The 13,065-nt window shown below is 41.7% G+C and overlaps 1 protein-coding gene and 1 pseudogene across 1 annotated transcript in view; both read left to right on the top strand.

The window, feature by feature from the left end:
• HSF5 (heat shock transcription factor 5) overlaps positions 1-13,065 on the top strand; it is a 67,442-nt gene that overhangs the window by 5,663 nt on the left and 48,714 nt on the right. The window contains exon 2 of the mRNA XM_033183657.1: positions 4,321-4,695. Within this exon, the coding sequence (XP_033039548.1) occupies positions 4,321-4,695 (375 nt within the window). The remainder of the gene's footprint in view (positions 1-4,320; positions 4,696-13,065) is intronic.
• On the top strand, positions 7,050-9,318 carry LOC117066553 (annotated as a pseudogene).

Raw genomic sequence — 13,065 nt, 5'->3', positions numbered from 1 at the left:
TTTGTCGCCCAGGCTGGAGTGCAGTGGCCAGATCTCAGCTCACTGCAAGCTCCGCCTCCCGGGTTCACGCCATTCTCCTGCCTCAGCCTCCCGAGTAGCTGGGACCACAGGCGCCCGCCACCTCGCCCGGCTAGTTTTTTGTATTTTTTAGTAGAGACGGGGTTTCACCGGGTTAGCCAGGATGGTCTCGATCTCCTGACCTAGTGATCCGCCCGTCTCGGCCTCCCAAAGTGCTGGGATTACAGGCTTGAGCCACCGCGCCCGGCCTAAGAAATAGAATTTTTAAGAACACAATTTCATCCTGCCCTCTATTTCCAGAATTCTGGATTAAAACTTTGCCAATATATCTTAAAGCTATTTTGAGGACATATAGGTGATGTAATGTTGATCTGAATTGACCACTATGAGGTAACCCTTAACAGAAGAATAAATAAGGGCTGAACATGTCTTGGTTCTTTATTTTAAAAAACAGACTTAAAAGAATGCCCTTCTAATCTTGACTGTGTTCTAATTTTAACAGCATCTAAAATAGTTAATTGGCCAACACTCCAAGTTTATCATAATAGAAGTAGACAGATATAAAACAATTTGAGGTCGAGAATTCTTTAATTAGCTGCTGAAGTTATTGACAGCCTGAAAATTCACCAACAGTTTATCCCCAAAGAGGGCAGAGCTGTTGTACTCTGTAGGCAGTATGTAGTGTTGGCATGTGAACATCCCAGGAGAAATCAAGCAATGGGTAGTTTTGGACATGGAGAAACACCTCTTGTGAAGAGCAAAAAAAAAAAAAGGAGGCGTTGTCAGTGGTGGATTCAAAGTGTGTGTACCTGCGGAATTGGTAGTCAAGCAGCATAAAAACTGTTTTATGCTTTTTTTTTTTTTTTTTTTTAAGACAGAGTCTCCGTCTCTCACCAAGGCTGGAGTTCAGTGGCATGAACATGGCTCACTGCAGCCTTGAGCTCCCAGGATCAAGCCATCCTCCCACCTCAGTCTCCTAGCTGGGATTGTTGGGGCATGCCACCACACCTGGCTGATTTTTTTATTTTTTGTAAAGACAGGATCTCACCTTTTTTTTTCTTTTTTCTTTCTTTCTTTCTTTTTTTTTTTGAATCGGAGTCTTGCTGTGTTGCCCAGGCTGGAGTGCAGTGGCGCAATCTTGGCACACTGCAACCTCCGCCTCCCGGGTTCAAGCTATTCTCCTTCGTTAGCCTCCCGAGTAGCTGGGACTACAAGGTGTGCGCCACCATGCCCAGCTAATTTTTGTATTTTTAGTAGAGACGGGGTTTCTCCATGTTAATCAGGCTGGTCTCAAACTCCTAACCTCAAGTGATCTGCCTTCCTCAGCCTCCCAAAATGCTGGTATTACAAGCGTGAGCCACCATACCTGGCCAGGATCTCACCATTTTGCCTGTGCTGGTCTGAAATTCCTGAGCTCAAGCAATCCTCCCACCTTGGCCTCCCAAAGTGCTGGGGTTAGAAGGATGAGACAGGGTTAGAAAAAATAGACAGGGTCTAATTTTTGTACTTTAAAGGAAGAAAGGAAAAATAGTTTTTAAGAGATCTGTCATTTGAATACATTTAATCTTCTGAAGTAGGATTTTTTTCCCCGCATTAGATAAAGCCTCTTGATTTCCAGGGCTCCAGAATTTGTGTTGTTCATATGTACGTATTTTTTTCTTTTTGGCATTAATGCTTTATTTACTTGTTTAAGTATTTATTTTTAAGAGACAGGATCTCACTCTGTCACCCAGGCTGGAGTGCAGTGTCATGAGCATAGTTCACTGTAACCTTGAACTCCTGGACTCAATAATGCTTTATTCTCTCTTTTTAAAACAGGGTCTCACTATGTCACCCAGGCTAGAGTACAGTGGCTCAATCTCAGCTCACTGCAACCTCCACCTCCTTGGTTCAAGCGATTCTCCTGCCTCAGCTTCCCAAGTAGCTGGGATTACAGGCATACGCCACCATGCCTAGCTAATTTTTGTATATTTTGTAGAGATAGGGTTTCACTATGTTGCTCAGGCTGGTCTCGAACTCCTGGACTCAAGTGATCTGCCTGCCTCGGCCTCCCAAAGTGCTGGGATTACAGGCATGAGCCACCATGGCTGGCCTGCTTTATTCTTTAAAGGAAATTAAACCACAGAAATAGAATGACAGATTTGCAACTTGTTGAATGGGTTTACAATCTAATTATTTGGAAAAGCAGATATTTGAGTGTCAACTTTCAACGTGTAGCTTAATACTTAAGTAGCACATAATAGGTTTTCCCTCTGTTTTACAGATTAGCTTAATAAACTGAAAGGAACTTGTGAATCAGTCACATGATTTAATGCAAAACTTTCCTTAGGAATAAATTAGGCTAGCTTTGTTTATGTTCAAGAATCATAATGTATAGTTCTGCACCATTTATATTCTCTTGTCCTTCATTACATACTGTTGCCCTTTCTCTCTCTTCCTTATCTCCGTTTTTTATTCCTTTTTACATTGCTAATGAAGAGAAGACAAGTATCAGAATCTCTGGGCCTGGATTTGTGGATTTTTAACATACTCTTCAGGTGATTCAGATGTAAACCAATGTTTGAGAGCCACTGACATCTGGGAAAGGATACTACTGGAAAGACTCTGAAGAAAGAAAAATCATGGAAAATGATTGATTTAAGGAATGAAAGAGGAAACTAAGTCAAACTTTTCAAGCCTGACTTTTCTACAAAGATTATCATTTTTAAAAATTTGAAAGGGAGGGCAAGACATGGTGGCTCATGCCTGTAGTCCCAGCACTTTGGGAGGCAAAGGCAGGAGGATTGCTTGAGCCCAGGGGTTCAAGACCAGCCTGGGCAACATAGGGAGGCTCCTGCCTACAAAACAAATTTAGCTGGGTGTGGTGGTGCATGTGTGAACTCCAGCTATTCAGGAGGTTGAGGTGAGAGGATTGCTTGAGCCCAGGAGTTCGAGGCTGCAATGAGCCATGTTCACACCACTGCACTCTAGCCTGAGCAACAAAGCAAGAGTCTAAGGAAAAAAAAGAATAAAACATTGATGCCAAAAATAAACACATAACACACAACACAAATTCTGGAGCCCTGAAATCAAGAGGTCTTTAGCAGGGGGAAAAAATCCTACTTCAGGAGATTGAATGTATTCAAATGATAGGCCTCTTAAAAATGATTTTTCTTTTTTTCCTTTGAAGTACAAAAAACAGGCCAGGTACAGTGGCTCATTTCTGTAATCCTAGCACATTGGGAGGCCAAGGCAGGAGGATCGCTTGAACCCAGGAGTTCCAGACCACCCTGGGAACGTGGCAAGACCTTGTCTCTACAAAAAGTAAAATAAACAGTGCTTGGTGGTGTGCACCTATAGTTCCAGCTACTCAGGAGGCTGAAATGGGAGGATTGCTTGAGCCTGGAAGTTTGAGGCTAGAGTGAGCCGAGGTCACATCACTGCACTGCAGCCTGGGCGACAGAGTGAGATCCGGTTGGTAGGTAGGTAGGTAGGTAGGTAGGTAGGTAGATAGATAGCAAAGAAGGTTACATTTTTTTAAATCTTGTTATATGTTCCATACCCATTTGTTTTATTTTTTGGTGGAGAGCTTATTTTTATGCCTATTATTAATGTTACAAAATTGTTTGAAAGACTGAATGGAAAACTTTTTTTTTTTTTTTGAGACGGAGTCTGGCTCTGTCGCCCAGGCTGGAGTGCGGTGGCCGGATCTCAGCTCACTGCAAGCTCCCCCTTCCAGGTTCACGCCATTCTCCTGCCTCCGCCTCCCAAGTAGCTGGGACTACAGGCGCCCGCCTCGTCGCCCGGCTAGTTTTTTGTATTCTTTAGTAGAGACGGGGTTTCACCGTATTAGCCAGGATGGTCTCGATCTCCTGACCTTGTGATCCGCCCGTCTCGGCCTCCCAAAGTGCTGGGATTACAGGCTTGAGCCACCGCGCCCGGCCCTGAATGGAAAACTTTTAGGAAGTAGCTTACACGTTAGAAAAATCTGGGTCAGGCAAATAAAGCGAAAGGTAAGATGGCCAAATCAAGTATAAAAGGCTTTTAATGTTGAATATTTGATTTAACATTTGATTTAATGTTAGAATTTAGGCACTTTATCTTTTATGACTATTACACTGAGAAAACAAAGGTTTATTCGATTCTTCTTTCGGCGTTATATGTCTCATATTCTTGATTCTGAATTTGTTTTTACCAAAACTAAACTTCTGTTGTGTTAAAAATGGCTGATAGGTGAAGAGTAGTATATTTTATGACCTTTGGTTTACTATGTCTGGTGGTGTAATGCAAAATTAGTAAATATGCTCTTCCTCTTTTCTGCAGGACCACTGGCTGTAGGACAATTTCACCGGTCATTTCGGCGAGATAGTTTGTCTCCTTACTCCTACGTATCAACTCCATCCCATGACCACAGTACTTTCCCTCTGAAAGGTTTAGATCGGACCCCAGTTCCTCACAGGATATGGCAGAACTCCCTTGGAATGCACCCTGGACAAGTGGAGACATCTCCCACATTTTCAGATAAAGGGGTTCCATTTCCTGTACTCCAGAGGTTTCCAGCTGAGGTTACCTATACGCTGCAACCCAGCACCACATCTGTCCATGTTCAACAAGGTCCTCAAACAATGGTCAGCTCCTCCCAAAAATACAGTAACTACACACCCTCAGCACAGTACTCGCAAGCCTACTATCCAACAGGTATGATAAATTCAGGTTCATGGCCTTCTATTTAAGGTTGTTTATAATGAGCATATATATATTTTAAATGCATTTTATTGTCTCTGCTTTAACACAAACAGTAGGAATATGCATCTAAGAAATGGCAAAGATTTCTTAGCAGGAGGTATTTTTAAACAATATATAAAATTTCATTGTGTTTGTAAGGGTTGTGAAAATTTTGTTGGGTGTATAAAGGTGTGTATTGTTAGTGAAACTTGTATACTCAAAATGTGTCCTAGTTATGAAATTAAGACTTAGTACCCCAAGGGCGGATGTGGTGGCCCATGCCTGTAATCCCAGCACTTTGGGAATGTGAGGTGGGTGGATCATTTCAGGTCGAGTTCGAGACCAGACTAGCCAACATGGTGAAACCCCAACTCTACTAAAAATACAAAAATTAGCCAGGCACGGTGGCAGTCGCCTGTAATCCCAGGTACTCAGAAGGCTGAGGCAAGAAAATTGCTTGAACCTGGGAGGCGGAAGTTGCAGTGAGCGGAGATCACGCCACAGCATTCCACCCTGGACGACAGAGAGACCGTCTTAAAAACAAAAAAACAAAAAACAAAAAACCTTAGTACCCCAGAACTTTATTTTAACTCTGTCCCTGGTGCCGCATTTTTTTTTTTAATATGTCTTATATATTTAATATGGTTTAATCTTAAAGTGAGATTACCTCATAATGAAATCATTTATTATCTCAGTAATGATATTTAATAAAAAAAATACTCTCTGAACATTAAATTCTTTAGTAAAAACCTGGTGAACAGTGGGATCTCCGCAATGTTATTCCTAGGCAGCTAAGAACTGGGGAGTAGCAGAGAGAAGGAGAAACCTGACAATGACAACTGACCTGGAACTCAACCAAGGGCATTGAGAACATGCTGGTAGATCCCAAGCCACTAATTGGGAATGCTTATGATAGTTATCATCTGTTTTGCTTCTTGGGAGGAAAAAAAAGTTATGTATTTTTTCCTTTCTTTTCTTTTTTTTTTTTTTTTTGAGATGGAGTTTCACTCTTGTTGCCCAGACTGGAGTGCAATGGCACAATCGTGGCTCACTGCAACCTCCGCCTCCCAGGTTCAAGCAATTCTCCTGCCTCAGCCTCCTGAGTAGCTGGGATTACAGGCGTGCGCCACCACCACGCCCAGCTAATTTTTTGTATTTTTAGTAGAAATGAGATCTCGCCATGTTGGAACTCCTGACCTCAGGTGATCCACCCGCCTTGGCCTCCCAAAGTGCTGGGATTACGGGAGTGAGCCACCCTGCCTGGCCATTTTTTTTCTTTTTTAATAGAAAACATTTTGCAATATAATCTTACCGTTTCACTCAAATGTATTTTCTTCTTCTTCTTCTTCTTTTTTTTTTTTTTTTGAGACAGAGTCTCACTCTGTTGTCAGGCTGGAATGCAGTAGTGCAATCTCGGCTCACTGCAACTTCCACCTCCTGGGTTCAAGTGATTCTTCTGCCTCAGCCTCCCAAGTAGCTGGGACTACAGGCACCTGCCACCATGGCCGGCTAATTTTTTTTTTTTTTTTTTTTTTTAGTAGAGACTGGGTTTCACCATGTTGGCCAGGCTGGTCTTGAACTCTGACCTCGTGATCCACCCACCTCGGCCTCCCAAAGTGCTGGGATTACAGGTGTGAGCCACTGCACCTGGCCTCACATGTATTTTCAATTTTGCAAAAACACGATAGCAGTGGCATGTATTTCATCATGTGGTATGCTTTTTACACAATGATGAAATGAGGCAATAGAAATAAGACAAGGGTCAAAGCTTTAAGAAAAGACCAGAAAGAGAAGAAAGGGGGCATTCCTTACCCTGTGAATTAATAATCTAAGATCTTTAATTTTTTCAGTTATGTAAATCTGGAAGCAATTTCTGGAAGTCTTTTGTTAGACCATTTCTCCCAGGTGGCACTAAAGGGAAAGCTAAAATATTTTTTCATTTTAAATATTTTTTCAAAAACATATTTACTTAAAGTAGAAGAAATGTAAATTAGAAAAGGGAATGGAGTGGGCGGGCCCGGTGGCTTACGCCTGTAATCCCAGCACTTTGGGAGGCTGAGGTGGGCGGATCACGAAGTCAGGAGATCGAGACCATCCTGGCTAACACGGTGAAACCCCGTCTCTACTAAAAATACAAAAAAATGAGCCGGGCGTGGTGGCAGCGCCCATAGTCCCAGCTACTCGGGAGGATGAGACAGAAGAATGGCGTGAACCCGGCAGGCGGAGCTTGCAGTGAGCCGAGATCGCGCCACTGCACTCCAGCCTGGGCAACAGAGCAAGACTCCATCTCAAAAAAAAAAAAAAAAGAAAAAGAAAAAGAAAAGGGAATGGCGTAATTTGTTGCCATTTAAAAATTATAAATCTAGGCCTGGCGTGGTGGCTCACACCTGTAATCCTTGCGCTTTGGGAGGCCGAGGCGGATGGTTCACGAGGTCAGGAGTTCGAGACCAGGCTGGCCAACATAGTGAAACCCTGTCTTTACCAAAAAAATTACAAAAATTAGCCAGGCATGGTGGCGGCTGCCTGTAATCCCAGCTACTCGGGAGGATGAGGCAGGAGAATCACTCGAACCCGTGAGGCAGAGGTTGTGGTGAGCCAAGATGGCGCCATTGCACTCCAGCCTGGGCGACAGAGCAGGACTCCGTTTCAAAAAAAAATTATAAATCTGGGCGAGGGAGGCTAGCCACTGCCGCCGCGTCCCCTCCGCGAGCAGGAGCCCCGACCGGGTCCCGCATGCAGCCCTAGCCGGTACCTTGTAGTCAGGCCGCGAGGGCAGCGCTGGGAGGAGGCGGCCGGACCCAGCGAGCGCCCGCGTTGCGCGTGTGCGGTGAGGGGGAAGCCGCCTGCCAGTCACCTTCGCCTTCCCTTCCCCCGCCCCCACCTTCCAACCGCGCCACATCGGCATCCGCTGCCAAAGTCGCCACATCGGCATCCGCTGCCAAAGTCAGTAGAAAGGAGCTCAACTCCAGCCACTACAGGGCCGACGAGACCTCAGGAAAACAGCAAGAAGCAATTGAACACATTGATGAAATCCAAAATGAAACAAACAGACTTAATGAACAAGCCAGTGAGGAGATTTTGAAAGCAGAACAGAAATGTAACAAACTCCGCTAACCATTTTTTTTCAGAAGAGATCAGAATTGATCACCAAAATCCCACATTTTTGGATAACAACATTTATCAACCATCCACAGGAGTCTGCACTGCTTGGGGAGGAGGAAGAAGCGGCACTGCATTATTTGAGCAGAGTTGGAGTGACAGAATTTGAATATATTTAATCAGGTTACAGAATAGATTTTTATTTTGATCAAAATCCTTACTTTGAAAATAAAGTTCTGTCCAAAGAATTTCATCTGAATGAGAGTGGTGATCCATCTTTAAAGTCCACTGCAATCAAATGGAAATCTGGAAAGGATTTGACAAAGCGTTCAAGTCAAACGCAGAATAAAGCAGGCAGGAAGAAGCAGCATGAAGAACCAGGGAGCTTCTTTACCTAGTTTACTGACCATTCTGATGCAGGTGCTGATGAGTTAGGAGAGGTCATCAAAGATGATATTTGGCCAAACCCATTACAGTACTACTTGGTTCCCGATGTGGATGACGAAGAAGGAGAAGATGATGATAATGATGAAGAGGAGGACGGATTAGAAGATATTGATTAGGCCGGGCGCGGTGGCTCAAGCCTGTAATCCCAGCACTTTGGGAGGCCGAGACGGGCGGATCACGAGGTCAGGAGATCGAGACCATCCTGGCTAACATGGTGAAACCCCGTCTCTACTAAAAATACAAAAAACTAGCCGGGCGAGGTGGCGGGCGCCTGTAGTCCCAGCTACTCGGGAGGCTGAGGCAGGAGAATGGCGTGAACCCGGGAGGCGGAGCTTGCAGTGAGCCGAGATTGCGCCACTGCACTCCAGTCTGGGCGACAGAGCGAGACTCTGCCTCAAAAAAAAAAAAAAAAAAAAAAAGAAGATATTGATTAGAAGGGGATGAGAAGGAAAATGAAGATGAAGATGATGATGAAGGGGAGGAAGGAGAGAAGGATGAAGGAGAAGATGACTAATAGAACACTGATGGATTCCGACCTTCCTTTTTAAAAATGTTCTCCAGTCCCTGGGAGCAAGTTGCAGGGTTTTTTTGTTTTGTTTGTTGTTTGTTTTCCTCTTGTGCTCAGTTGCCCTGTTCTTGAGATCTCTTTTCTCTGTTTCATGGTTCTCACCTTATTTGGGGGAAATACCTTGAGCAGAATACAGTGGGAAAAGAGTCTCTACCCCTTTCTGTTCGAAATTCATTTTTATCCCTTCCTGTCTGAACAAAAACTGTATGGAATCAACACCGCTGAGCTCTGTTGAAAAAAAGAAAAACCTGCTCTCTTGTCTCTGCTGGAAGCTGGAAAGTGTGAGACCCCTTGTGTGGGCAGTGCCCAGAATTCTAGCTTTTTTACTCCTTTCTCTGTATATTCAGCTCAGAGAGTACACTGTGTCTCTGTGTGAATATGGACATTTAGCATTTATCAACATGTATCTGTCTACTTTCTCTTGTTTAAAAAAACAAAAACAAAAACAGAAAACAAAACCTTAAAAAAATGGGTTTATAGAAGGTCAGCACAGGGTGGGTTTGAAATGTTTGGGTGGGTTGAGTGGGCATTTTGACAACATGGCTTCTCCTTTTGCATGTTTAATTGTGATATTTGACAGACATCCTTTGCAGTTTAAGATGACAGTTTTTAAAATAAATTCTCTCCTAATGATGACTTGAGCCCTGCCACTCAATGGAAGAATCAGCAAAGCCTATAGGATCTTATTTGAAATTGACATTCTCTATTGTAATTTTTTTCCTGTTTATTTTTAAATTTTATTTTTGTTTCACTGGAAAGGAAAGATGAGGCTCAGTTTTTAAAGGTTAAAAGTGGACAAGTTGCTTTGTTACAATAAAACTAAATGTATACACACAAAACAAAGTTATAAATATGGTGACTGTTTGTAATAGTACTCACTATTTTCTAGCTGTATTACTATCCAACTGTATACTTGTATCATTGGCTTATTGCACCTAAATATAGCAGTGAAAGGGATTATTTTCCCAAAATGCTTTAATGATATTAAAATCATCTAGATTGGGTTTTACAGATTTTCAGAGCTGTTACTCTTTTGGTGAATGGAGTTGAAAATAAAAAGGAGGGAATTACATGAAGTAAGGATGATTTTGCACTTTTGATCATTTTGCCTATTAGAAATTAAAAAAAATTTTTTTTTACCATGTTACATAGAAAATGGTTAAGGTCTAATTTTTCCCCCCATATTTGCCCAGCTACTTCTTTGAAGAACCAAAATATCTGTACAATCTTTGAAAACAAGATGGCCAGGTATGGTGGCTGACACCTGTAATCCCAGCAACTTGGGAGGCTGAGGTGGAGGATTGCTTGAGCCTAGGAGTTTGACGCTGCAGTGAGCCATGATTGTGCCACTGCATTCCAGCCTGGAAAATGTATTCCAAGTTTCAAGCAATCCTCATGGAAACTACTAGCTCTAAATTTTATGAGAAGTACTCATATATTATTCACTAAAACCACTACAAATATTATAGTTAATATTCATTATAGAACTGCTATTTGTTAAACTATTATAATTTTGGACATGCTGTTTTTAAAATATTTTATTTTAGCTTGATGTAAATTATAAATTGGGAGTTGTCTCCAAGTGTTTAAGGTAAGGATTAGGAAGGAGGCATTAAAAAAAGAACAAGTAAGTGTCACTGATATTTTTATAGTATACAGTATATAGATAACTTTGTGTTAGCTGAATTTTTGTTTTGTCTTCTTTAATAGGGATAATTGAAATGACTAAAGTTTCTGAGATTATGAGAATAAGAAATTTCATGATGACTTCTAGTACATAATGTAGGCAAAACTGCTTTAAACATTGTGAAGTACTTTATAAATGAAAAGTTTTATTATTAAATATGAAAAACTTGCAGTGGAAAAGAAAGTGCCATAAAAATACCCTACAAGTGCTTAATTCCTCCAAATTATGGGTGAAGGAAATAAAAAGTAGTGAACAATTTAACCAATATTTAGTGAGTACTTATTTATGAAGAGTATTACAAATGACTTTACCAAAATTAAATAGTGTATCATTCTCATGAGGCAGGTGGATTAGTTAAGGCCAGGAGTTCCAGAACAGCCTGGCCAACGTGGTGAAACCCAGTCTCTACTAAAAATAGAAAAATTAGCTGGGTGTGGTGGCAACACCTATAGTCCCAGCTACTTGGGGGTTGAGGTGGGAAGATTGCTTGAGTTCAGGAGGTTGAGGCTGCAGTGAGCTATGATTGTGCCTTTGCACTCCAGCCTGGCCAACAGAGCAAGACCTTGTCTCAAAAAAAAAAAAAAAAAAAAATTATAAAAATAAACTTGGATCTGGTCTTCAGATAGTATAACCAGTAAATGTTGAATTTTATAACATTTCATAAATTATTAATTTCTCTAGTAAAGTCAAACACTGCAACTAAAAAGTTGCCATCAGACTAACTCATAAAATGACTCATTGGAATCATTTTTTTTCTTTCTCACATTAGAAGCAGACTGGAGTCATTTTTTATGTTTGTTGTTCCTCCCTTTAAGTGTCAGTTTTCCATTCTTACCACTTCTTCAAAGGCAAAATTTTGTAGATCTAACATTAGTTGACTCTTTTTATTCTTGCCTTATCTAGAATTCAGTTTTTCCTCTGATGTTATTTTTGGTCTACAACTGTGATTTAATTTTCCTCTTTTATGAAAATCTTCATTTTAAACCTTTTAATTTTACTTGTTCTCCACTATATAGTTGAACATACATCATCTTTATATATAGAATCCTATATTGAGAATTGTTTTTCTTTATTTTACTTGTTCTCCACTATATATTTGAACATACATCATCTTTATATATAGAATCCTATATTGAGAATTGTTTTTCTTTAACGCTGAATAGACTCAAAATCAATTGCCTTTTTTTCAGAGTTTTAAACTCAAGGCAATGATTAGTAAATTTGTAGCTGCCCTTCATCTCTTTTTTTATGTAACACGTATTTATGTAGTAATCACTATGACCAGGCACTGTTCTTAGTACTCTTTAAATATTCACTCATTTAATCCTTAAAATACTCTTATAAAGTAGTGTAATTATCCTCATTTTATAGATGAGGAAACTGAGGCACAGCTAGGAAGCTGTGGGTCTGACTCAAGAGTCTGTTCTTTTGGCCACTGTGCTCGCCTGCCTGCCTGCCTGTCTGCCTGCCTCTCATGAAGAGGGTGTTTTGTTTTCTAGCTCTGTTTTTCTTCTGAGACAATTTTTGTCTGGTATATCTCTTCCTCAGAGTTAGTTCTTCCCAGATAGGGTGGACAACAGCAATTGGTAGGGGAATCTACCTTTGTATGCTGCTGGTGGCATTGTGATTGCTCTGGGTTATTGACTCACCCTGTCCAAGCAGAGAGAATGTACTTCAATTGCTAGAGTGGGAGGTTCAGTCTGGGGGCTCTGGGGAGTGGGGCTGCCTCTAACTCATTTCTGTATCCCCCTACACCTAGCATAGTGCTTGCTGTAATGGGCCCTAAGTACATAATTTATTGAGTGGAATGAACTAGTTCTAGTCCCAGCTTTGTGGTTAATCATTGGATATGAACTTCAGTGGATTATATCATGTTATGTGGCCTCAATTTCCCTTTCTAATAAAGTGGCCATAATAGTTTGAGTGAGGAATTAAATAAATTAATATATGTGAATTGACTTTGTAAAACTTAAACACTATTTACATGTAAAGGATCAAGTGTTTTAAAAGCTGTGCTTCATTTTATTTTTATTATTTTTTAAGAGACAAGGTCTCACTTTCTTTCTTTTTTTTTTTTTTTTGAGGCGGAGTCTCGCTCTGTCGCCCGGACTGGAGTGCAGTGGCCAGATCTCAGCTCACTGCAAGCTCCACCTCCCGGGTTTACGCCATTCTCCTGCCTCAGCCTCCCCAGTAGCTGGGACTACAGGCGCCTGCCACCTTGCTCGGCTAGTTTTTGTATTTTTAGTAGAGACGGGGTTTCACCGTGTTAGCCAGGATGGTCTCGATCTCCTGACCTCGTGATTCGCCCGTCTCGGCCTCCCAAAGTGCTGGGATTACAGGCTTGAGCCGCCGCGCCCGGCCAAGGTCTCACTTTCTCACCAGACTGGAGTGCAGTGATCATAGCTCACTGCAGCCTGAACTCCTGGGCTCAAGCTATCCTCCCACTTCAGCTTCCCAAGTAGCTAGGACTACAGGCACACACCACCACGCCCAGCTAATTAAAACACATTTTTTTTTTTTTGGTACAGCTAGGGTCTTGCTC

The sequence above is a fragment of the Trachypithecus francoisi genome, unplaced genomic scaffold (assembly GCF_009764315.1).
Source record: "Trachypithecus francoisi isolate TF-2019V2 unplaced genomic scaffold, Tfra_2.0 Lachesis_group20, whole genome shotgun sequence".
Taxonomy (NCBI): Eukaryota; Metazoa; Chordata; class Mammalia; order Primates; family Cercopithecidae; genus Trachypithecus; species Trachypithecus francoisi.
Note: the sequence above shows the minus strand (reverse complement) of the source record. Positions and strands in the feature narration are given on the sequence as shown.